Source organism: Mastigoproctus giganteus, chromosome 10 (genome assembly GCF_048544385.1).
Source record: "Mastigoproctus giganteus isolate SK-2022 chromosome 10, ASM4854438v1, whole genome shotgun sequence".
NCBI classification, from domain to species: Eukaryota; Metazoa; Arthropoda; class Arachnida; order Uropygi; family Thelyphonidae; genus Mastigoproctus; species Mastigoproctus giganteus.
Genome location: NC_143584.1, coordinates 7,448,405 through 7,475,965, shown reverse-complemented (window position 1 = coordinate 7,475,965; position 27,561 = coordinate 7,448,405). Strand labels below are relative to the sequence as shown.

General features: G+C 37.6%; 1 protein-coding gene across 1 annotated transcript in view; it reads left to right on the top strand.

Moving 5' to 3' along the window:
• Positions 1–20,471, top strand: part of LOC150078665 (VPS9 domain-containing protein 1-like) — a 209,649-nt gene extending 189,178 nt beyond the window's left edge. Inside the window, exon 17 of the mRNA XM_090382807.1 lies at positions 20,374–20,471. Coding sequence (XP_090238933.1) covers positions 20,374–20,410 — 37 coding nt within the window. The 3' untranslated portion in view covers positions 20,411–20,471. The remainder of the gene's footprint in view (positions 1–20,373) is intronic.
• The last annotated feature ends 7,090 nt before the right edge of the window (positions 20,472–27,561 follow it).

The following is a 27,561-nucleotide window of genomic DNA, read 5'->3' as shown; positions in this document are numbered from 1 at the left end:
AAAAAAAAAAAAAAAGAAAAAGTTATATCTCATATTGTGAATACCTTCACAACGAGTTGCCATGATATCGCACTAGTTCGAATAAGTAACGCTTCACCTAAGGAGAAGACTAATGTTACTTATTCTCAGATCAGTACCACCACCCAGACGGCACCGTTTCAGGTCTATTTGGCCCTTCTTCGGTGGGTGGGTGGGTGGGTGGGTACCCAAGTGATGCAATGATGGCAAAACAGTTATGAAGTATAACTCTACAATATGAAAGATGCCTGATGGTGTACGATGTATTTAGACTAAGTATAATAATATTAATAAAGAGTATTCTACCATTATACTAAAATTTCAGAACACCACCATGGATTGCATCAATATAAACCATTGCATTAACTCGCATGCAGAACTCCTTCAAGCCAACTGCCAAAATATCAGAATCAAAGCTAGATATAGATATGATAAACCATTCAGCTTTCTTGCCTGTAATTACAAATCAATTGCAACCAATATGGATAAAGTAGAATTAGACCCCAACACATGCATTTGCCACAAGGCAGAACTACAGCCATATGTTAATCCCCACCATGGACATATTATAACTGGTAACCTGGAGATTATACCTTACCGGGAACTGAGAAATATTCTTTCTTATGGCTACAAATTCAGGTTGTATACAAAAACCAGCCTAACTACATTCAAAAAGCAGTTACACCACAACCACCTTAACTACTGCTTCATGCTTGCCTATAAATACAACACACCTATTGACTCTTTCTGCATGTGGATAAATACTGTGTCATCAAATCTAATAAAAAATTATAAAGCTTTAATACCTCACAGAGCTCCACTAACCACCATCAACTGCAATATATCCATAATTAAAAAACAATTATCAGAGCTACATGACCAATTTATTATTACCCCTGTAGACAAAGCTGCCAGTAACCATGTCTTCATATATAAAGCTTTTTACTTTCACACATTAAATGCTGAACTCAATTCTAGTGATATATACAAGCCAGTGACAAACAATAGCAATATCATAACAAAAAAGTTAATAGCTATCAACAAAAAATTAAAACTTAGTATTAATAATTATAGTTTTCCATATACAGGGTGTTTCAAAAATGATGGTTAATAATTTAAAGGTGAAAAGTACAAACTAAAATAAGCAAAAAAGTCCCGGTGAACATCGGGCCAAAAATGAATTGTTTTCGAGATAATGCACATTTTCTGTTAAGATCCGCCACTGACTATGGGAGCACTCTGGGAGAGTAGTCTGTATTGCCGGGACCTTATACACACTGGATATGGTAGGGGTACAGTATTGGCGATGTAAAATTCGCCACACATACTGCTACGACTCAGTACACGCTCTTGCAGAGCAACCCTCCTTGTCCAAATTCCTGGATTTTGTTCTGTTCTTTCTAACACCCTTTCCTCAACATCAGGTGTTATGCTACTGGGCCTACCTGCTCGTACTCATATGCAAAGCGCCCATGTTCTCTGGGCCGTTGATGTACCCTGATGAATGTGCACCTGTTGGGCTGCCTCCGGTGGGGAAATGCTTCTTGGTATAAACGTGCAGCCTCGAGTGCACTGCCATTGGCATTACCATACATGAAGTGCATGTCCGCATACTCTTCGTTGCTGTAACCTCTTTCCATGTTTACTATCCTTTGACAAGTACTGGTATGCCTGCTACGTCTTAGAGCAGCATTGAGAAAGAGGAAAGGGAGAGAATGAGCATAACATAACCAAACAAACAAGTCAGTGGTGGATCCCAACTAGAAATGTGCAATACCTCTAAAACGATTCACTTAAGGACCCATGTTTATTAGGCTTTTTTTTGCATATTGTAGTCTGTATAGTTCACCTTTAAATTATTGACCATCACTTTTGAAACATCCTGTATATACTGCATACCAAAGTTCCATAAGAACCCTATAGGCTTCATATATATTACTTCTTGCAAGTGCAGTTATGCATACAAACCTGGCAAAACCTTGGAACAATTACTGTAATCCATCATTAACAACCTGCCTGGCAGCAGGATTATCAACAACAATGTCCCTATTTTAAATGCCTTACATAATAACAATATATTCCATATACAAACCTTAGCCTATTCACAAGCATTGATCAAGCTAACTTGAAGCTCGTCCTAAATAATCTGTATAATAAATACAAACTAGTATTAGTAAAATAATAAGAGGAGTTTACCTCAATATAGTATGTAGAACACTTCCGTATGATACCCTCCAGAAATAAAAACGAAAAAATCGACAACTTACCGGTACATTAGAGTAAAATATAAATAATTAAATAATCAATTTAACACAATTCAAATCAATTTAAAACAATTAAAAAACAAATTAACGCAATTAAAAGGATCTAACAAAAATCGTTTTGAATATTTTCGTTAGATCCTTTTAATTGCGTTAATTTGTTTTTTAATTGTTTTAAATTGATTTGAATTGTGTTAAATTGATTATTTATATTTTACTCTAATATACCGGTAAGTTGTCGGTTTTTTTGTTTTTTTCCGTTTTAATTTCTGGAGGGTACCATACGGAAGTGTTCTACGTACTATATTGAGGTAAACTCCTCTTATTATTTTACTAATATTATTATCAACATAGAACATATTGAGTATTACAGCTCTGATTCATACTATCTAATAAATACAAACATATAATAGACTGCAAACCTACATATTGGAACAATCTGCTGAATTTGTGCATATACAGCAACTACATTTTCAACGGTAAAACAGATTACCAACAAACCATAGGTACCCCCTCCCATGGGTAGCCCAGCAAGCTGTATCATTACCAATTTATACCTATACTGGTATGAAACCTCACTGCCTCCAGAAATCTGCATATTCAGATATATTGATGACTTATTTGTAGAAAATTGCCCCAACTTCATACAAAACCTTGCCAATATATATCCTACTGAGCTCACTCTGGAAAAAACCAATGATAATAACAAGGCTACCAACTACTTGGATTTAGATATAGATCTTAACAATTCCCAGACCACAGTCAACATATATGATAAGCGCGACACCTTTAACTTTAATGTATTTAGCTTTGCGCATTGGCATTCGAATATTTCCAAAAAAAGTACATGCTAACATCATCTTACCTCAAATCATCAGAATAGCCACTATATGCAATAGCAAAAAATTGATAGTTAAAAATATCAGAAATCTGTTCAATAAGCTTCTAAGCAATCAGTTTCCTGCAGCCTACTTATATTACCACACCAGAAAAACCCTCAGTATTATCAAATATAAAAAGTTGATTAACTGTACAATTGACATCAGTAATAATATGGCTAACTGATATTCCACAGCTACTAGGTTTGTACATATGTATAGTCAATACTCCCAGCCTCTTTGGGGTCTTACAAACATAGAAAACTTGTACCCCCTATTGTCTATCTATAGGAGTATTTAGTTAATTATTTATTTTTTACTATTAAAGTTAATTTTATTTATTATTATCTTCATACACCATACTTAAACACTTCAGAAATTCTCACAGAACTATGTTTAGGGTCCAGGAATGGGTATAGCAACGACGAACTGCCCTAGCACTATCTTTTTATCTTCTTCAGTACTTTTTATGCTTTCCTACCCCCTATATTTTTATTTCTCATGAGCCATTAGTTTATCGAACACAATATCCAAGATGCTCCTTTTCTGCTTTAAAACACTTTTATCGCCTTTACAAAGTTTTCTTTCTTATGGAAGAAAGAAAACTTTGTAACTTTATAGCAACTATTTACCGCTACTTTTGCTAGCTTGTTATTCCTTTCTCTCCTGGGATGCATTCCTTCACGTGTTTATCCTCTACCCCCATTTTATTTCGTAACGTAATTGATTCAATTTATTTTATTTTATTGCTTCTCTAATTTAATTTAATTTACTACATCTCTAATTTAATTTATTTTACTACATCTCCAACTTTCGACGCACAGGGTTGCTTGCTTAATTTAATTTATTTAATTTTAATTTTTCGATTTCTTACACTAGGGGTCGCCAGCTTAAACCATATACTTTAGCCCAATTCACTTGAAACTTTCTATTACTCCACTGCAGTATAGATTGCCACAACCTACACAACCCCAGTAAGTTATCCTATTTTCTTTCTTTTTAATCTTTACTTCCAGCCTCTGTCGGGTCAGCCATGAAATATACGCATGCCTTATGATTTAAATTTTAACCCAACTTACTTTACCTACTTTTCTTGTGTACCACGTGCTGCGTATATTTCATGTCAGAAACAGAGGCTTTACCTACTTATTGCTGTTTCCTCCTTTGATTTCGGCAGCTGGCCCTGGATGAAGGTGCCAAGGTCACAGGACGAACAGCATTAAGTAATTCTTATTACTTCTTTTTATCTTACTCCCTTCTTTGTTCACCGTGATGACTACGAACAGCATTAAGTAATTCTTATTACTTCTTTTTATTTTATCTCCGTTCTTTGTTCACCGTGGTGACAATTTCTGTTCCATTAGCCCTTTGTTCTCCATAATTATGAGTACTGTAACCTTAGCGCATTGCCTTTCTCTACTATAAACTTATGTAGCCATTATGGTCGTTGGGTACTTTCTGTACATTGCAGTGTCCTATGTCCATAAACCATTATTAATAATATTTTCAATTGTTGCTTTCTTATATATATATATATATATATATATTTTTTTTTTTTTTTAATATATATATATATATATATATATATATATATGTGTGTGTCCAAATTAGATAAGTTATAGTGTAATGTAAGTACCTCCATAGTTTGAAAATCGATGTAACCACTGGCCAACCGTACCTCCAGTATACATGAAAAATACATGAAAAATATAAAATATTAGCTTAATTAACATAATAAGCCTTACATGGGAACCCATTTTGCAAGAGACTTTGTCGAGGGCTAAACCCCTACAAAATGACCAACCCATGTTAGACTGAGCCATCGGTTTCTGTTATCATCTGCCTGTATGCCAAATCCAAATATCCATAATAATGGATAATTCATCTAATTTAAAAATTAGGTTATAGTAAAGACTATAAATCAGTATAAATCTAGCCGTCCAAAAAGGGGTATGTCTAACCAAAATTTGTAAGAATACAGGCTGGATGATATATAGCCCGACCGATCGCTGCAACATTATAAGCACAACTGAGTATTTTTTTGTATTTTCACTGTGGAGGTACTTACATTACACTATAACTTATCTAATTTGGACATACTTAACGTCTGATGTAATGTTCTATCGTTTGATGGCATTAATCGGTTAGTTCTATATGTAACACTTAATAATTTTATATATTTTTACAATCTAACTCTGTAATATTTGGATTCTATATATATATATATATATATATATATATATAGATATAAAGGGGTACTATATAGGTATTCAAAGTGTATTAAAACATTGGCATAAAAGTACTCAGCGGGCCTATAAAGACTAAGATAGCCAGTGTTGGTTTACACTGGTATACCCTAGAAATAATTAGCAATAAAATAAAATAAAAATATGATTATGCAGCTAATTATTGATAATCGGATATATCGAATGGCACTTTTTTGAGGGCTAACACCATTCAGTATATCCCACCAATAATTAGCAAGGCTACTTGTTTCTGATTGTTATCTGCCTGTTTAACTAGGTCCAAATAATTAAACATAAAGGCATTCTATGCTAAACTTTTAAACTGTTAAATTTAAAGTTTAGCAAAGATTGCCTCATTATTTAATTATTTGGACCTGGTTAAACAAGCAGATAACAATCAGAAACAGATAGCCTTGCTAATTATTGGTAGGATATACTGAATGGTGTTAACAATAGTGTATTTGGGCTGGAACGACATTCTGGTACTTTTTTTCTAAATGTCATAATAGAAAATCATTAAATTTATAGTAATCATTAATAGTAATCTTTAAAATTAATATATTTCTTTAAAAATTTATTTAAAAACAAAAATATAAATTTTGCAATGAAACTTGAAATTTCTTACTAAAATACAATGTTTTAGATAAAGAGATCCAATGAATGAGATATACTGTGATGTGTGCGGATGCTGCATTTTGATTTGCCATGAGCTGAACGCTAGAACTGGTTGTTCTATGACCCATGAGTCTGATTCTGTTACTGTACAGTCAATGTAGCATGATCATATAGTCTTCTGGAGAATGACATAGGATTTTTTTTTTTTTTTGTCATTCATATATGTATTATATATATAATATGTACATGTGAATTTATAACCAATCTCTACTATTTAGATTAATTAATTTATTTATTACTGTTTCTTCTAAGGTAAAAATTAATTTTTATGGGATTAAATATATAAATTTAAATTTACGTAATTTCAGTATTTAAAAATTAAAAGAAATTTTCATTAAATACAAAATGAGCAAAAAACGGAAGCAAACAACATTAAATAGATTTCTTGATAAGAAAACTGCACAAGAAAATGTATAAACATGTGGAAATGATAATGACATGACCTCTTCACTTCTTTTCCAGGCGCCTCCGTAGCCAGGTGGGAAGGAGCAACAGTGCATAGCACACGCTTCTTGATTAGACTGGGGTTCGAGCCCGTCACCACCAAATACGGAGGATGCTGAAAGGTCAGGGAATGACCACTGCATATTCCCGGAGCAATATAGCCTTAGTTGCTAATGCTCCTAAAAACAAAATAACAAATAACATCTTCTTTTCCAACAAGATCTAAAGATGAGAGAAACAGTGACACAGAATTAAAATTTAATTGGCCCCACGTTTGGAATGCTGACATGTGGACTGAGAAGGGAAAAAAGCATATCCTTGGCTTACATGTGACACCAGAAAATTAGGATGTTTGACTTGTGCTGCTGTAAAAAAAAAAAAAAAAAAAATAGGGCCATCTAAAACGCAGGGAGTTAGCATTTCAAAGGAATGAAGTTTGGTAGTAGTGGTATCATCTTATGGCAGCAGTTCAAAAACTTTACAGGTGCTAGAAATTTGCGAGTCATTCATTTGTTCAATTACTGCTTCTAAACATTGTTCATTTGCAACTTGCAAGATTTTTTTCAGCCTGTATGTGTGAAATACTTTTTGAATGTTCATAAATTTTCTTACGCAAAGATGTCAGTTGTGCACTTCTATCTTTGCCATGAGATGATGTTATATTGCAAAACATGATCGACCATATTCTGACCATTTTGAGTTATTACAACTTCAAGAATTGAATGGCACTGTTATTGTTCAAGATTAAGTGCTGCTAATATAATAGAGCATGTTGCAAGGCAAATGAAATTAAAATTGTGCCAGCAAATTGTGGACATATGTGAAAACTTATCAATTCTCATTGATGAGTCTACCACTCTAAGCAAGAAATCTCTGATTATTTATTTAAAATGTGAAACCAATAAAATGAAAGATCCACATAATTTGTTTCTTGACTTAATCGAATTGCCAGATCAAAAAGCTTTCACAATAACAAAGTTTCTTAAAATGTCTTGAAAAATACGGATTTGATGACTGGGCAGAAAATCTGGAGTTGGAAATAAATTATTAGAAAAATATCCAAATTTGATCATATGGCATTGTTTAAACCATCAGCTTGAGTTATAACAGGTCTAAACCATGCTGTGTCTGGGCTATAACTGAATTCTTGTCAAGATGATCCTGCAGTGGTTCTTTAACCAGTGCTTCCATTAATTTTCCTGGAACAGAAGTTAAACTCACAGGTCTATAATTACTTGTCAGCCTTTGATCCTCCTTTGTGAATTGGGGTTACATTTGCACATCTCCAGTCTGTGGGTACCTCCCCGAGTCCAAGGAAGTTCTCATAATTATGGCTAACGGATTGCTTACTTCCTTTGCTGCCTCCTTTAATATAACTGGATAGATCCAATCCACTCCAGGTGCCTTTCTTGTATTTATCTTTAACAATTTCTCCTCCACTTTACTCTCAGTTATTACAAGATTCTCTAGCTTACTGCTAAAGTTGAATACCCCTCTGGCTTTCTCCTCACTAAATAACTCCTCATGTGTGAATGTCGATGCAAAATATTGATTTAATTTGTTAGCTACCTGAGCAGGATCATGAACAGTTGAACCATCGATATCAAGTGGACCAATCTGATTCATCCCTTTCCTTCTAGAGTTTACATAAGTAAAGAACTCCTTGCTGTTTTTCTTTGCATCCCTTGCCAAAGATTTCTCGTAATCTGCCTTCGCCTGCCTAACCTCCTTTGTAACTTGGTTACGGATCAACTTATATCTATCATAGGTGTCTGTGTCACATGTTAATTTATATGTATCCCATGCATTTTTCTTCTCTGCCATATGTCTCATTAGTTCATCTGACATCCATTTAGGCCTGAACCTTGAACAATATTTCTTAGTTGGTATGTACAGCCTAGTAGCTTCCAAGATAAGTTCTTTGAATGCTTCCCATTTTGAGTTTGCTGTTGGTAACATCATCAGTTGGTCCCACTGTATAGAATTTAAATACTGTCTCAGACCATCGTAGTCACCTTTACAAAAGCAATAACCCTTCCCTTTACCCCTGATGGTAGTTACCTTCTTGAGTAAATCCCACTTCAGCACACTGTGATCACTGCCACCTAGTGGTTCATTTATCTGCAGATTCTTAATGCATGAAGAATCACTACTGATAATAAAATCAAGAGTATTGTCCTTCTAGTTGCTTCCCGAACATGCTGATTTAGAAAACAATCATCCAATACATCCACAAAAGCCTTGCTAGTGTGTGAGTGACCAACCCACAAATTCCAGTCATTATCTGAGAAATTAAAATCCCCCATTATAAGACTCTCTGATTTACTGGCCCACTCTATTTCCCTGTACAGTTTCTTATTATACTCATCAGAGTCATTAGGCCTATAGCACACTCCTACTCTCAATTTTGATCTCCCTATGCTTATGTCACACCAAACTGACTCGACACTACACTGTCCAGCGATGTCGACGGGCTTCACTTCCTTGGATTTTATGTGTTTCTTGACTAATAGCATAACCCCTCATTGTTTGTTATTTGGTTTTTTAGGAGCATTAGCAACTAAGGCCATATTGCTCCGGGATATGCCGTGGTCATTCCCTGACCTTTTCGCATCCTCCGTATTTGGTGGGGACGGGCCCGAACCCCGGTCTAATCAAGAAGCGTGTGCTATGCACTGCTGCTCCTTCCCACCTGGCTACAGTGGCGCCCATAACCCCTCCTACCTTCCTATCCTGTCTATCCTTTCTGTAGACGTTGTATTCCCCAAAACTTTGCAGGTGATCAATCAATCTCCAGGTCTCCAATCTCCAATTTGCAGAACTGAAGCCTTTCTTGGTAAGAACACCTCTTTGTTCCCCCCCGCCAATCTTGCCTTTCTCTTTACTTGTTCCAGTAGCTCCACATACTTCCTAAAATGAGGATTCCCATACCTGTGCATACTCAAGATGTGGTCTGACCATTGCCTTATACAATCGTATAACCACCTCCTTATCCCTAAGTGATTGATTGATGTTATGTAGAATCCTTCTTTCTTTTCCTATTATTTCCTAACCTAACGTTTAAAATTAGGTAAGGAAACCATTTCCTAACCTAACACTTAAAGGCAGGTTATGAAATATAATGAAAAATAAATCTTTCCCTTTTTTCCTAACCTATCCTTTACGGTTATGTCAAAGAAATCAGTAATATGGTTTTTTTAATAGCAAACATTCATGAACTCCAATAATCTGCTTTTAATAATGAGTAAATATGAATCATTACATTGTCTGTCGTTCCTACGTTTCAATCAATATATTATTCTCGACTTCTACTGCCAGTACCGATAACAACCACAGTCTGTTTACCGAGAATGCAGGAAAAAACTGTGGTAGCAACATACCAGTTTGTCCAGTAAGTTCCCGAAATTTGCTGTAGTTCTCGTGTTGGCTTCCTTTACTTTAGCCGTAATAATAAAGTAAAAAAACAAGAATCAAACACTGGCAATGCAGGAAGGTGCATGTAAGAGACACACCAGCACTTGTCACATTGCAAGATAGTAGACTCCATTATTAGCATTAGTAGAGGCATTTGATGCAAGAAAGCAAGCTTATGCAGCATCAGCCAAAAAAAAAAAATAAATAAATAAATAAAAAATAACCACTTCCACTTCAACCCTCTGTTCGTTCGAAATACCTGTCCAGGCCTTAAACTTATTTAGGCTATCAACTTCCACAACAAGGGACGGAAGTCTATTCCACCAACCAACCACCCGCTGGCTAAAGGCAAATTTCCTCACGTCTATCCTACATCTGTCTATTCTCAATTTGAATTTATGCCCTCTCAGGTGATTATTCTGAGCAAGAGGAAGAATCCCATCAGCACTGAGCATGCTCAAACCATTCAAGGCTTTATACACCTCTATCGGGTCACCTCGCCGGTGCCTAGTCTCCAGACACTGTAATTTGCAAAACTTAAGCCTTTCTTCGTAAGAGCACCCCTTTGTTCCATTCACTAATCTTGTTGCCCTTCTCTGTACTCGTTCCAGCATCTCTACATCCTTCTTGAAATGAGGCCTCCAGACCTGTATACAGTACTCTAGGTGTGCCTGACCATTGCCTTATACAAGGGAATAATCACCTCCTTATCCCTGCTAGAAAAATTCCTATATATCATCAACAGTACACCATGAGCTACTCTTGCAACCGTCTGTACTGCTCAGCAAACTTCATATCTGCCTACACAATTACCCCAAGGTCCTTTTCATTCTCTACCACTGTCAGTGTGGTACCACAGAGTTGGTACATTACTCTGGGATTACTGCTTCCCATAAGTAGTATTTTATATTTGTCAATGTTAAACTTCATTTGCCACCTCCCAGCCCATCTACTCAACTTTTCTAGATCCTCTTGCAGCAATGTACTGTCATTAACAACCCTGCCAACCTTCGTATCATCTGTAAACTTGGACATTAAGCCTGATATATCATCATCATCAATATCATTTATAAATAAAGAAAACAACAGTGGACCCAACACTGAACCCTGAGGGACTCCACTAATAACATTAGTCCACGAAGAGCAGTGTCCATTGATTACCACTCTCTGTCTTCTCCCACTGAACCATCCCTTTATCGATAGCAGCAATTTGCCTCCAATGCCACACTGCTCCAATTTGTGCAGCAGTCTTCCATGTGCAACAGTATCAAAAGCCTTTCTAAGATCCAAGTATATAATATCAAAGTTATTCCCTGCATCCAGTTCTTTTGTGACTGCATCATAGTATCCAATCAAATTGGTCAGGCAAGACTTCCCCTTAACAAAACCATGCTGTGTCTGAGCTATGGCTGAAGTCTTGTCTAGATGATCCTGCAGTGCTTCTTTAACCAGTGCCTCCATTACTTTTCCAGGAACAGAAGTTAAACTAACAGGTCTATAATTATTTGTGTCGCCCTTTGATCCTCCTTTGTGAATTGGGGTCACATTTGCACATCTCCAGTCCATGGGTACTTCCCCTGTGTCCAAGGAAGCTCTCATAATTATGGCTAAGGGTTTGCTTACTTCCTTTGCTGCCTCCTTTAATATAACTGGATAGATCCCATCCACCCCAGGTGCCTTTCTTGTATTTACCTTCAACAATTTCTCCTCCACTTTGCTCTCAGTTATTACAAGATTCTCTAGCTTACTGTTAGAGTTGAATACACCTCTGGCATTCCCCTCGCTGAATAACTCCTCGTGTGTGAATGTCGATGCAAAATATTCATTCAGTTTGTTAGCTACCTGAGCAGGATCATCAACAGTTGACCCATCGATATCAAGTTGACCAATCTGTTCATCCCCTTCCTTCTAGAGTTTACATAAGTAAAGAACTCCTTGCTGTTTTTCTTTGCATCCCTTGCCAAAGATTTCTCGTAATCTGTCTTGCCTGCCTAACCTCCTTTGTAACTTGGTTACAGATCAACTTGTATCTATCATAGGCTTCTGTGTCACATGTTAATTTGTATGTATCCCATGCATTTTTCTTCTCTGCCATATGTCTCATTAGTTCATCTGACATCCACTTAGGCCTAAACCTTGAACAATATTTCTTAGTTGGTATGTAAAGCCTAGTAGCTTACCAGATAAATTCTTTGAATGCTTCCCATTTTGAATTTGCTGTTGGTAACATCATCAGTTGGTCCCACTGTATAGAATTTAAATACTGTCTCAGTCCATCGTAGTCACCTTTACGAAAGCAATAACCCTTCCCTTTACCCCTAATGGTAGTTACCTCTTTGAGTAAATCCCACTTCAGCACACTGTGATCACTGCCACCTAGTGGTTCATTTACCTGCAGATTCTTAATGCATGAAGAATCACTACTGATAAAGAATCACTACTGAATGACTCTGATGAGTACAATGAACAATTATACAGAGAAATAAAGTGGGCCAGTAAATCATTGTCTTATAATGGGGGAATTTAACTTCCCAGATATAGACTGGAACTTAAGTTGGCACTTTCACACTAGCAAGGCTTTTGTGGATTTATTGTATGATTGTTTTCTACAGCATGTTAGAGAGGCAACAAGAGGGAGTAACACTCTTGATCTGATTATCAGCAGTGATTATTCATGCATTAAAAATTTACAGATAAAGGAAACACTATGTAGCAGTGTGATCACAGTGTACTGATGTGGGATTTACTTAAAGATGTTACTACCACCAGGGGTAAAGGGAAGGGTTTTTGCCTTTAAGGCGACTACAGTGGTCTCAGAGATTTTTTAGGTGCATTACAGTGGGACCAACTGATGATATTATCAACAGCAAATTCTAAATGGGAAGCATTCAAGGAAGTAATCTTGGAAGCAACTAGGTTTTTGTTCCCACTAAGAAATACTGCTCTACGTTTAGACCCAAATGGATGTCAGATGAATTAATGAGACTCGTGACAGAGAAGAAAAATGCATGGGATGCCCGTAAATTGTCAGGTGACACAAAGACCTATAGTTGATACAAGCTAGTCTGTAATCAAGTCACAAAGGAGGTTAGGCAAGTGAAGGCAGATTATGAAAAATCTTTGGCAAAGGATGTAAAGAAAAACAGCAAAGACTTCTTTACTTATATAAACTCTAAAAGGAAGGGGATGAATCAGATTGGGCCACTTGATAACAGTGGTTTGACTGTAGATGAGCATTCTCAGATAGCTGCTGAACTAAGAGTATTTTGCATCTACATTCACACATGATGAGTTATTCAAGGAGGAGAGGACCAGATGTTTATCAAACTCTCTCTAGTAGAGAGTTAAATGATTTTGTAATAACTGAGAGCAAAGTGAAAGAGAAATTGTTGAAGTTAAACATAAGAAAGGCACCTGGGGTGGATGGGATCTATCCAGTTATATTAAAGGAGGCAGCAAAGGACGTAAGCAAACCCTTAGCCATAATTATGACAGCATCCTTGGACTCAGGGGTAGTTCCCATGGACTCGAGATGTGCAAATGTATCTCCAATTCACAAAGGATGACACTAGTAATTACAGACCTGTTAGTTTGACTTCTGTTCCAGGGAAAATAATGGAGTCACTGGTTAAAGAAGCATTGCAGGTCATTTAGACAAGACTACAGCAATAATTCAGACACAGTATGGGTTTGTCAAGAGGAAGTCTTGTCTGACAATTTGATTGGATACTATGATGTGGTCACAAAGGAACTGGATGCAAAAATTCATTTTGATATCATATACTTGGATTTCAGGAAAGCTTTTGATACTGTTGCACATGGAAGACTGCTGCACATGAAAGACTGCTGTACAAATTGGAGCAGTGTGCCATTAAGGGCAAGTTGCTACAAAGGATAAAATGATGGTTGAGTGGGAGAAGACAGAGAGTGGTGGTTAATAGGTACTGCTCTATGTGGACTAATGTTATTAGTGGTGTTCCTCAGGGTTCAGGTTGGGCCCATTGTTGTTTTGTATATTTATCAATGATATTGATGAAGGTATATCAAGCTTAATGTTAAAGTTTGCAAATCATACAAAGGTTGGCAGGGTTGTTAATAACAATAATGACAGTATGCTGGTGCTGCAGATGGGCTGAGAAGTGGCAACTGAAGTTTAACATTGACAAATGCAAAGTACTGCATATGGATAGCAGTAACCCCAGAGAAATGTACCAACTATGTGGTGTTACACTCACAGTAGTGGAGAATGAAAGAGACCTTGGGGTAATTGTGTAGTCAGATATGAAGTTTTCTGAGCAGTGCAGATAGGCTGCCAGAGTAGGTCATAGGGGTCCCATCAATGATATACAGGAATTTTGCAAGCAGGAATAAGGAGGTGATTATCCCCTTGTATAAGGCAACTGTCAGGTCACACCTCGAGTACTGCATACACCTCGAAACCTCATTTTAGGAAGGATGTACAGTTGCTAGAATGAGTACAGAGAAAGGGAACAAAGAGGTGTTCTTATGAAGAAAGGCTTAAGTTCTGCAAATTGCAGCTTGTGGAGACTGGGCATCTGCGAGGCAATCTGATTGAGGTGCATAAGGCCTTGAATGGATTGAGCAGGCTTAATACTGAGGGTATCCTTCTTTTTGCTCAGATTACAAACCTGAGGGGGCATAGATTCAAACTTAGGAAAAGCAGTTATAGAATAGACGTATGGAAGTTTGCCTTTAGCCAGCAGGTAGTTGATTACTGGAACAAACTTCCATCTGTTGTTGTGGAAGTTTATAGCTTAAATAAATTCAAGGCAGAATTAGACAAACATTTGGAATGAATGGATGAATGAAATGGGAAAGGTTTTTTTTTTTTTTTTTTTGGCTGATGCTATATAAGCTTGCTTTCTTGCATCATGTGCCTCTATTAATGATAATAATAATCAAATCAAGAGTATTACTCCCTCTAGTTGCCTCCCGAACATGCTGATGTAGAAAACAATCATCCAATAAATCCACAAAAGCCTTGCTAGTGTGTGAGTGACCAGCCCCCAAATTCCAGTCAGTCAATATCTGGGAAATTAAAATCCCCCATTATAAGACTCTCTGATTTACTGGCCCACTCTATTTCCCCGTACAGTTTCTTATTATACTCATCAGAGTCATTAGGCCTATAGCACACTCCTACTCTCAATTTTGATTTCCCAATGCTTATGTCACACCAAACTGACTCGACACTGCACTGTCCAGCAATGTCGACTGGCTTCACTTCCTTGGATTTTATGTGTTTCTTAACTAATAGCATAACCCCTCCTCCCTTCCTATCCTGTCTATCCCTTCTGTAGACATTGTACTCCCCAAATTCCAGTTCTGCATTCCTTATATCTGTGTGACACCACGTCTCTGAAATTCCCACAATATCTGCCTTTGATGTTTTGAGCAATACCTCAAATTCATCAAATTTATTTACTAAACTCCTAGCATTGGTGTACACGCAAGTATACATGCACCTGTTCTTTTTCTTAGCTACCCTAACACAACCTATTTGTTTATTTTTACCCCAATGATTCCCAGCAGTCTCTGAACTATCCTGCATCTTATTTTCCAGGCTGCGGCTCATTCCAATAGAAGCAGTGCAAGAATCACTTTCACCTCTGCCAGTGGCTACTGTTAATCTATTAGTCCTTGTATCCCCCCCCAATCTAGCAGTTTTCTGACCCACCTAACACTGCCTCGATAGCATCAGCAAACATTCTTACACCCTTTCTATTTAAGTGTATCCCATCCCTGTAGAAGCAGTCTCTCTTGTTAACAAGTACAGACCAGGCTGAAAAAAATTCTACCCCTTGAGCATTGTACAATCCTTCCAGGGCCGAATTGATCGACAGGGCTCTCATCATATACTCCCTCCTATCGTGTCTGGGCAGAATTGCAGACACTTTCAAATTCAACCCTAATTCACCGCTTTTTTTCAACAGTGACCTGTACTTGTTAAGTAATTCCGCTGGTCTCCTACTCTTAATATCATTAGTGCCAACTTGAAAGATGATATCCGCTCTACAACGTCATCAACCTTTGCCCCTGGCAGATCCTGGTCCTGTTCCACCTATCCTTTTTTCAAAGCATGTTTCCCGTTTCCCTGACAATAGAGTCACCAACAACTACTAGTTCCTTTGGGACCAGTGCCTTCTGCCTTGGGGGCTGCCGCTGTTGCGTGATGACCAAGTGGAAGCTCTGGCATTGGTGTGGGCAGCTGAGAGCTTGATGGGCCCCTCACTTTTAATGCTTCGAGGGCATCCACCCTGTCCTTCAAGCTCTCATATAGGCCCATAACAATGCTGAGTTGTCGCCTGATTTCCTTACACTCCTTGCATCGTGCACACACAAAGACATCCCCCATGGCAGTATCATGTCCCGTACCTGACTGCTCCACAAACATCAAGCAATTAGTGCATTTTAATAGGCTGTGATTCAGAGGGCAACTGCCCCCCTCAGTTCTCCCCTGAGCCACAGCACTCCCATTAGCTTGAGCCTTTTGCTTTGCTGCTCTGGTCAGAGTCATGATTTCGATTTAATTTCAATAAAATTTCAATTTCAGTACAAAATTAAAACCCTAAACTTATATCTCAACACAGTTATAACTCTATATTTATGTTTCAGTATCGAGTGGTATCTACGAAATCCCTTTATATAACTTCCGTATCAAGTTAAGTATTAATTATTTATTTTTTACTAATTATTTATGATACGTAACCCAAGTCGTTATATGTATAGTTAAAGTACAATTTAATTGACAATGAAGTTCAACAAGATTAATTATCTGATTAATTGACAATATTATGTACTATACTATACTATATTATGCTATCTATTTCAAGATATTTTGTATCGCGTAGCAATGGCGGCTATTTACGAACGGCAAACACGTGGATTTGATACCCTTTCCGATATTAAGTAATACCTACAAAATCTCTATCTAAGTTACTTTAATCTAAGTATCGTAAATAAGAATATAAAACTACTCTAGAAAATAAGTTAATATGCCAATTTAAGCTAATAAAACAGAAAATAAATCAGAAAAAACTTCTCTGTTCCAGGAGTGGCAAAAATGTACGTCCGCACAGGCTACCCTCATTCTCAAAAAAAAAAAAAAAAAAAAAAATTATAGAGTGGATGTGATTTTTAAGGGGGCCTGTAGAAGAAATATGAAGTTCTTCAAGCACTGACAGGAGTCACATGAGCATTCAGTAACCTGAACATCACAGCAGGGATCAAGGTTGTGTTGCCCACTGCAGTAGTATTCATAATTCACCCATTGTGCTCAGAGATATAGCACCCATAGCTGTGCTTGTATAGAGAATCTTTAAACACTACCAGTCAAGCATAAATTAAAAGCAGTACAAATATCAGTGGTAAAGAATGAAGTCCTGTCTTATAGTGTGGAATCTCTGTTTAAAAGCCATCTAATACAGGCAACTGCCTGTTGTAGTGGGATCAAATGAAACCTCTGAAATAGCAAAATCTGTAATATCTTAAAGAAAATCAGTAAACAGGTTTTTCCAACAAGAGGAACTAATAATTTGGTGACAAACTTGGAAAGTTTATATGTTGTGGTGTTACAACAGTCAACAATAGGTCATATTACAACCTATTGTCTCCTGTTAGTATGGATGATTTGTGTGGTAACATATTTAAATAGAAATTTAGATATTCTGACATCATCTGAGTAATTGGCTTTCCAGTCCACCTTCATTAATCCTTGTTCTTCTAACTTCAGCTGCCTTGGATGTTGGATCACATTTATACCTGTAGAGAATTACTTCGTTTCCATTGGTTTATTTTCTTGAATGTTTTAGCCTCTGCTTTGTTTCAGTTCATCCCACGGGCCCATCCAACTACTAAATCTGAATTCCAAGCTTTCCAATCAGGATTTTCTGATCACACATCAGAAAGAATATGGTAATTTTCCTATTTACTTTCTTCAAATCTTAAATTTTGTTTTAAAACTTCAACTCCATAATGTGTGATCTTTTGAAAGTAAATGAATGGAAATTGAATATGTTTTATATTTATGTATTTAGCATATACATATACAATTAAAAGCCATAAAAGCCACCGTAGATCTATCTTAATTTAGACTATTTGCTGTCTGGACTCTTTTGTCATATCTGTGCTGAAATTTTTGATTTTAATGTTAAAATTGGATTAAGTTAGATTAAGTTTTGCTTAATAAATTGCCTTTTTCTGTAATGTAAATGATTTTAAAGAGAAAGAGAAATGTAAACTGATTAAAATCAGTTTACATTTCTTTCTTTTTTTTTTTTCTCTGAATGAGGGAAAAAAAAGCAACTGTGTGTGTGCGTGTGCGTGTGCGTGCGATGCTCACATTTCAGTATGCACATTTAGTTGTGTAAAATGGCTAACTAGGAACACAGTTGTGTATCGCATCTCATCAACTGGTGCAATACCACCACTTTTTTTATTAGAGTTTTGAAGTGATGAAACCCTTGTTTAGTCTCTAGAGCAAAGTTTCAGGCATCCCTCTCCCCCAACCCATGCACAGTACTGAGTACTATAGGTTTTGACATCATTCGTGTGTGCAGTTTCATAAAAAAAAAAAAAAATACAATTTATTTTTTTTATCCTTTCTTCAAATAAAACTGGTTTATGTTTTAGAAGTACACTGATGAAGTTTTTAGACTGAACCAAGAACTGGGAAAAACTTTCCCTTTGAGAAAAAAAGCAGTTAATTGGGGAAAATTTAAATTTTGAACTAGTGAAAATGTAAATGATAAAGCTTAGTAAATGATAACACTTATCGGATTCAAAAATTTCAGCCCAAATATTACAAAAAAGATCCAGATGAAAAATGGCCTAAGCCTAAAAATAAAATAGTAGGCCCTTTAAGTGACTACTTAATATAATAAGTACTAAATTCGAAAAATAGCAAAGGCTTAATTTTCCAGTACTCACCTTGGTCGATCTGCAGTTGTTATGGTTTGAATAATAAGAGATTGGCTAATTTTAAGGTGATTGGTTTTTAAAAATTAAGGGGATGGTAATTACAATGGACACAGGATTAAAATATGCGCAAGGAAGTAGAAGTGCACTAACTCCGTCCTTGGTTGTCATGAAGTTGATTAAAGTTGAAATTCTAAATAGTGAATAAGCCAATAGTTGCAATATTTTAAAAATGCGAAACTCCCCTTCAATCTTTCTCCCGTTTGGAATCTCACCAATTTGAGATTCCCGCAAGAGGCAAAGTGCATCACAGGATTACAAAATTCTTCTTAAATACAGTACACGTTCCCTTTCACTTAACTTGCCAACTGAAGACGTTTTAACAAAAGTCCACCTTTACGGCTATTGGCTTATTCACTATTTAGAATTTCAACTTTAATCAACTTCATGACAACCAAGGATGGAGTTAGTGCACTTCTACTTCCTTGCGCATATTTTAATCCCATTTCCATTGTAATTACCACTTACTCATCCCCTTAATTTTTAAAAAACCAATCACCTTAAAATTAGCCAATCTCTTATTATTCAAACCATAACAACTGCAGATCGACCAAGGTGAGTACTAGAAAATTAAGCCTTTGCTATTTTTTGAATTTAGTCCAATGAAACAATACTTAATATCCTGTATATTAAGGTACTCATCTGTTTAAAAATGTCTCGTATATCAGTAATATTATATATGTAGTTTATAAAAAATATTAGCACAAGTTACAAATATAGTGCATTTTATTGTGATTGAAGATTACAGATGATTCTGAAATTGGTAAAATCTAGAAAGTTCACAAACTTTCAGGTGGATGTTGTCTTGTGACCTGTCTTCTTTTGGTACTATTGTAAAAATCTAAACAGTAATACTTGTACCTTGCAACCTGTGCTTTGTTTCTTTTCATCCTACAACTCGCATCCAGCTGCTAAGTCTGACTGACTTGCTTTCCAGTCAGCATTCTCTGATCACACACTATTCCACCGTTGTCTCCTCAGAAAGAATATATGTTAATCTTTCTTATATCCTTTCTGATCCTTTAGTACAAAAAGTTGCAAACAGCTTTTTAGAAATTCAAGCAGGGCAATTTTAGCTTGGTAAATATATTGCTGGTAAATATATTGTTATATTTATATATTGCAATATAAATATATTGCCATCTTGTATATCCAGCTAGACAATAGCATACAGCTAGTATCCATCAGTTAGTTCATTAATGGATGCAGACAACTAGAAAAGCATCTGCAGCAGAAATATGTTGCTTAGAGAGAAAAACAAGAACACTTGAAATGTTTTTTTTTTTTTTTTTCTATTTTGTTTTATTCCATTAGTAATGGCCTCATTATTACAGTTGAAAATATAGACATGTGTAACTGTAAAGATAATTGTCTTTTTCTTTCTTTTTTTTTATAATATAAGCTATCATTAAGTTATGCTTTAAATTTATTTCTTTGCAGTTGGGAGCACAAAGATTCCATTCAAGTTGACAGTTAGTTCTCTAAAAATGCATTAATTGTGTCAATAAATTCTGTGATTTTTAATCCTTTATAATAACAGATTTTTTTTTTTTTTTTTTTTTTCAATCCCCAAAAGCCTGTACATAGACTTTTCTAGAAATAAATTTTAATAATAAAATTTGGTTGTAGACATTTATTTACACAGCATGGGACAGTGTTTATATATATATATATATATTACACACACTTCATTATACTAGACAGAGTACCACCCAAACTCCAGTTACCAAACTATGGAATTTATTTACTAAAATAGATTTGTTGGATGACGGTTTTTTAGAGAAAGTAATACAGTACTCTTGATTTGACTAACAGCAGAAACTCTTCATGCATTAACCTGGTGTTGATCACACCCATAGTTGTAGCAAATATCACCCCTCAACGTGGGCACCTGTACGTGGTGAGGGGACCTCCCAGTGATGCTGCTGGTTTTCCAGATTAGCATCACTGGGATCCAACGCCCATACCTTGGTTTCAGGGTTACACCATTGGAATCCGGCGCGTGCAGCCGTGCGCCGCGACCCGTGGAAGCGGAAAGGGGGATCCTGGTGGTTGAGGGGCCCAGCCTTAATACACCACTTTGGCCCCTGCTTCGACGAGACGGGTGGTCCCGGACCGGCTCGACTGGGATCAATCGGCGGGTGGTTCTATACTGCTAGGGTCAACTGCGTTCCAATAAGTCTCCCTCCCTTTGGTCCTGGGACGGGATAAAGACTTATTGGTAACGTGGGTATGGTGTTCTAAGCGAACTCGGCGTCCCATTCGTGTACGCAGTACCTGCTAGTTCACGAGTGGGCGTCCCCTCGTAGGGCTCCGTGGTGGGTGAGGTACTTAGGCATCAGACATTTTCTTTTTACTCATATGAGTAATTTAAATTCTTCTTCTGGGGCCCCAACAAGGCCCCTACCTAATCGATCGTCAGATGAGAGTGAAAGCAATTCAGCTAAAAGAGCCAGAACTGAGGAGAAAACAACATCTGTGACACCTCTTTTCCTCATTCTCCATTCCACCGGAGAGCAGTCACTTGGGAAAATGTCACCTTTCTTTATCCAGAAAGGATTAGAAGGGATGGCAGGCTCACCCAAATCCGTTAAACGGCTGCGTTCTGGAGATATTCTAATTGAAGCAGCAAATATAAATCAAGCTGAAAAATTTTTGAAAGCCATATTTATAGGGGGAATACCCATCATCGTAACCCCTCACAAAACTTTGAACTCTTCAAGAGGTGTGATATTAGAGTGGGATCTTCTTCACGTTTCTGAAGAAGAGATCTGCTCTGAATTAAAAGAACAAGGAGTGACAGCTGTAAAGCGGATATCCATGCGTAAGGATGGGAATCTTGTCCCTACCCGAGTTCTCATCCTAACATTCAACACCCCACGGCCTCCAAGTTCCATCAAGGCAGGGTACTTAAACTGCCCAGTGAGGATTTACGTTCCCAACCCACTGAGGTGTTTTAAATGTCAAAAGTACGGCCACTCACAAACATCCTGTCGTGGTAATCCTGCCTGTGCTCGATGTGGTGTTAAAGACCACGAGAGCAAGGAATATCTAGCTCCTAAGCCTAATTGTATTAACTGCCAAGGAGAGCACCCTGCATACTCTCGAGCATGCCAGCGGTGGAAGGACGAAAAGGAGATACAGAAATTAAAAACGGAGCTAAACATCTCCTACCCAGAGGCTAGAAAACGCATACAACCAATAAATAGCGGGAAACCTTCATATGCCCAGAAGGTTTCTGCTAAGTGCACTATCGGTACACAAACTGAGATGACTATACCACCAAAAGAGTCATTCACCCCGATTGCACGCTATTTATTGAGTTCACAAAAGCCCACCACAAAAACACAATCAGCTGCCACTCCTATATCCGTACCTCCTAGTGCTCCACCACTACCTAAACCAAGTGGTAAAGAAAAGCCAAAAACTTTAGAAGAGTCATCCGTGACACCAGAAAGAATGGATGTAGAGAACAAGGAGGTACAGGATGAATCAGTCTTGGAACTCTTTGCGGAGGAAGAAATGGACACGGGACATCGTCCTTTCTTCCCCAAAAAAGATAAAGCCAAGGCTGATAAAAGTAAGCCCTCAGCACCTCGGAAGCCGCCTGATGGACCCACCAAGCCAAAATAATGGCTAAATTCCTACAATGGAATTGTCGTGGATTCCGGCGAAATACTGATGACATCAAGGCTCTCCTGCAAAAGCACGAGCCAGTTTGCTTTTGCTTGCAGGAGACTTATCTAAAGGCGAATGATGATCCCACCATGCATAACATCACAATCTTTCGTAAGGATAGAATTGCGGATGGTCCTGCTCATGGAGGAGTGGCTATCCTTGTGAGTAATCAGACCCCAGTTCAGCCCTTGCTAATTACAACCAGCATAGAGGCTGTTGCAATTCGCCTTACAGTGGGATTTTTATTAACGGTCTGCTCTATTTATTTGCCACCTGGGACTGACATCTCCCAGGAAGCCCTTGATGATCTTCTAAAGCAGTTGCCTCCCCCTTTCTTACTTCTCGGGGATATGAATGGACATAACACCCTGTGGGGTAGTGCTAACATCAATGAAAGGGGACGGGTCATAGAGCGTATGCTCAATGACAATGCCCTTTCCCTTCTCAATACTGGAACAAACACCTTCTTCCATATGCCTACCCGTACTTTTTCTGCCATTGATCTCTCTATCTGCTCCCCTTCTCTGCTCCCTTCACTCACTTGGGAAGTGGAGGAGAATCCATACGGAAGTGATCACTTCCCTGTGATAACCTTGTTACACAGTGGGAGACCATGTCTTCCTTTTAGGTTACCACGGTGGAAGTTTGATCAGGCTGACTGGAATGCCTTCCAACATCAGGCAAATTTTGAACTCAGTACAGTCAGTCAGGAGCCTATCAATGATGCAGTAACGTACATCACAGAAATGATTGTCCAAGCAGCTGCGAATGCTGTTCCAAAAACATCTGGCCGGTTTCCACCATTTCCCAAACCTTGGTGGAATTCACAATGCACAGCAGCAAAAAAGGCTCAAAACAAAGCGTGGGGGATATTCCGTCGATATCCTACCACTGCTAATCTAATAGCTTTCAAGCGTGCACGAGCCAAAGCACGCTACATTCGCCGTCAGAGTCAAAAGGAATCATGGATCCGTTTTACATCATCTGTTAACCAGGCTACCAATTCTAAGGTAGTCTGGGATAAAATCCGGAAAATGAAGGGAAAATATACATCCCACCTTTCTTCAATCCTAGATTATAATGGATGCGCTATTGCAGATCCAACTGCAATAGCCAATGCTCTTGGGGAAACATTCTCTAACATCTCTGCAACATCCTCGTATTCCCCAGAGTTTCTGGTCCTGAAACATAAACTGGAAAAAGAGGCACTTAATTTTAAGTCCAAGAACATCTATCCCTACAATGGGCCGTTCACTATTCAGGAACTGAAAAGAGCCCTCGCCCTTTCCAAAGCAAGTGCTGTTGGACCAGATGGCATCCATTATGAATTGGTTAAACATCTTTCACCAAAATCTATGGATTATCTGCTCTCTCTGTATAACAGAATCTTTATTGAAGGGCAGTTTCCGGATTCCTGGCGCAAGGCAATCGTTCTTGCCTTTCCTAAGCCAGGAAAGGATCCAAAAATCACCACCAATTATCGTCCTATTGCTCTGACTAGCTGTCTGTGCAAAATTCTGGAGAGAATGGTCAATTCTCGTTTAATATGGTATTTAGAATCAAATGACCTTCTCTCCAATATCCAGTGCGGCTTCCGAAGGAACCGGTCCACTTTGGACCATCTTATTAGACTGGAAACATCCATCCGGGATGCTTTCCTAAAACGTGAACACTTGGTGTCGGTGTTCTTTGACATGGAGAAAGCGTATGACACAACTTGGAGATTTGGCATTTTAAAAGATCTGCATAGCCTCGGTCTTAGGGGGCAACTCCCCATTTTTATTAAAAACTTTTTAGCCAATCGATCTTTCCAGGTTCGTGTGGGATCCTCACTCTCTCGTTCCTTTAGCCAAGAGGAGGGAGTACCACAAGGATCAGTATTAAGTGTCACGCTTTTTGCCATCAAAGTAAATTCCATCACAGAACAACTTCCTCGAACTGTAAACAGTGCCCTCTATGTTGATGACTTTAGCATATTTTGCCAGTCATGCAACATGAGGGTGATTGAAAGACAACTGCAGAAAGCCATTGATCGACTCAACTCCTGGGCACTTACAAATGGTTTCAGGTTCTCGCCGGAGAAGACCGTTTGCGTACACTTTTGTCGTAAGCGTAATCTTCATCCTGAACCCGAATTAAGGCTCGGACGAAATACTATTCCAATAGCAGCGGATACAAAATTCTTGGGACTCGTATTTGACAAAAAGTTGACCTTTCTGGATCACATCCGTCAACTCCGCACAAAGTGCACAAGAGGGCTGAATATTCTGCGCTCTCTTTCCTCTACATCTTGGGGTGCGGATCGATGCACCCTACTACGCATCTACCGTGCACTTGTACGATCCAGACTAGATTACGGGTCCCTGGTATACAATTCGGCCAGAGACGGTGTACTTCGGTGGCTGGATCCTGTTCATCATCTGGCTCTCCGTACCGCTATTGGAGCATATCGAACATCTCCAGTCCAGAGCTTATACGTCGAAGCAAACGAACCGCCGTTATTGCTTCGACGCAAGCAGTTGTCTCTAAACTACGCTCTAAAACTGAAATCCCTGCCAGACCACCCTACGTGGCTATCCGTTTTTGAGCCACGATGGGAAAATTTATACAACACCCGTAAGACTGCCAATCGCCCTTTTGGTATTCGTGTCCAAGAGCTACTTAAAGAACTTAATATCAAGGTAGACAAGGTTGCGCTAACACCAAAGCAACCCCTTCCACCCTGGCATGCTCATGTCCCGGCATGTGACTTGTCCCTTAGAAATTGGGGAAAGTCGGACACTCCGTCATCTGTCTACCTGCAGCGTTTTTCAGCACACCGAGCTGAACATTCTGACTTCGTGCCAGTCTACACAGACGGCTCGAAGGCGGAATCATATGTGGGATCCGCTGCTGTCTTTAGAGACAGCACTACATCGGAGCAGATTCCCTCTGAATGCAGCATATTTACTGCAGAGCTGCACGCTATAAAGTTAGCCTTGGATCACATTATTAAATGCCAATACCAACGGTTCATTTTATATTCAGACTCTCTCAGCGTGTTACAGGCTTTAATATCTGTGAGATATAATCCTCATCCAGTTCTGTCTGGCATTCAGCAGAAGATTCACATTCTCCATGAACGTGAATATGATATCCGCTTCTGCTGGATTCCTAGCCACATTGGGATTAGGGGAAATGATTTGGCTGACGCCGCAGCCAAATCAGCAATTCCCAATAATAACCACTGCCTGTCAGTCCCCTATACAGACTACAGGCAAATAATACACGAGAAGATTCACTCCCAATGGCAGGATTCGTGGAATAGGCAGACTGCGAATAAATTATATCATATAAAACCCGTAATTGAACCGTGGCAGTCTAGTCTGCGCAGGAATCGTACTGAGGAAGTTGTTCTTGCCTGGACCCGCATAGGACACAGTCATTTAACGCATTCGTTTCTGCTGAGGGCTGATGACCCTCCTATGTGTGTGTGTCCTGTGGCACAATCTTAACGATCAGACACCTTTTAATTGACTGTCCAGATTTTAGCAATACCCGTTTTACCGCTTTTAATCATCTGACTGAGCCTTATACACTCAGTCAGATTTTATCCGACAATGACAATGTGTCTGCTGTTTTTAGCTTTTTAAAAGCAATAAAGGTTTTTAATCGTATTTAAAATTTATATATTATTGTTGTTTATTTATGTTTTTAGATCTGGACATGGTGGCCTAATTAATTAGGTCACCGAGATGTTAAATTTTTAGATATTACCTGGTCTTGGCGCATTATAGCCTTAGTTGCTAGTGCGCCAATAAAACCCAAATCAATCAATCAATCAATCAAAGCAAATATCACGGGCACCTTGATAGGTGTCTAATTTGGGATTTTTTTTTTTTTTTTTTAATTCTGTTTAAAGTAAACCAATACACTATATCTTTTACTAATAAATTATGACAGTACTTATTAAATGTACTTTTTTAATGAAGTATTTGAAAATTTAAATATATCTTTTTACACATTATTTTTAACAAAACATGGTTTTTAAAAAAGAAAAAAAGAATTTTCACAAAAGAAAAAAATATATTAGTCAAAAAAATATATAAGCACAAAACTATTAGTAACTTCCATTTCAGAGAACAATTAAGTGCATGAAAATTCAAACTTATGCATATGTATGTATGTATGCATAGGTTTGCATTTTCATGCACTCATTGTTCAAAACAAGAAAGCATTTTACATTAGTAACAGTTATAATCAAGACAAAAAAACACATTTTGCATAATAATTAAACATTTGTAAAATAAAAAGAGAAGTTTACCTCAATATAGTACGTAGAACACTTCCCTATGATACACTCCAGAAATTAAAACAGAAAAATCGAAAAACTTACATTAGAGTAACAAATAGTTTAAAAAAAATTAAAAATCAATTTAACACAATTAAAAATCAGTTTAATGCAATTAAAAATAAGATTAATTAAAAGAATTTAACAAAAAAAATTGCAAAACAATTTTCCTTCCTTAAGGATGAAGGAAAGAAAATCGTTTTGCAATTTTTTTTGTTAAATTCTTTTAATTAATCTTATTTTTAATTGCATTAAATTGATTTTTAATTATTTTTTATTGAGCATTACAGCTCTGGTTCATACTAAATAATTAAACATAAAACAAAGGATATCTAATTTCTGTAGCAGAGGCAACAACCAATGATTGAGAAATATAATTGTTTACATTACGCTGAAACCAAAAGCACGATAAGGTGGAAGACAAAAACAGTTTTTAAAAAATGGTTGCATGAGACCTAACAGGTCTGTTACACTTAATTCCAAGTAAACAATAATTACTCTTAAGAAGCAAACTGCTCAAATAAAATTTTGTTGATATTTAGGAGGATACTGAAAATTTCAGCTTTACCTTTAAACCATTATTGTGCAACAGTTATTTTGGAGAGGAATCCATCATGTCC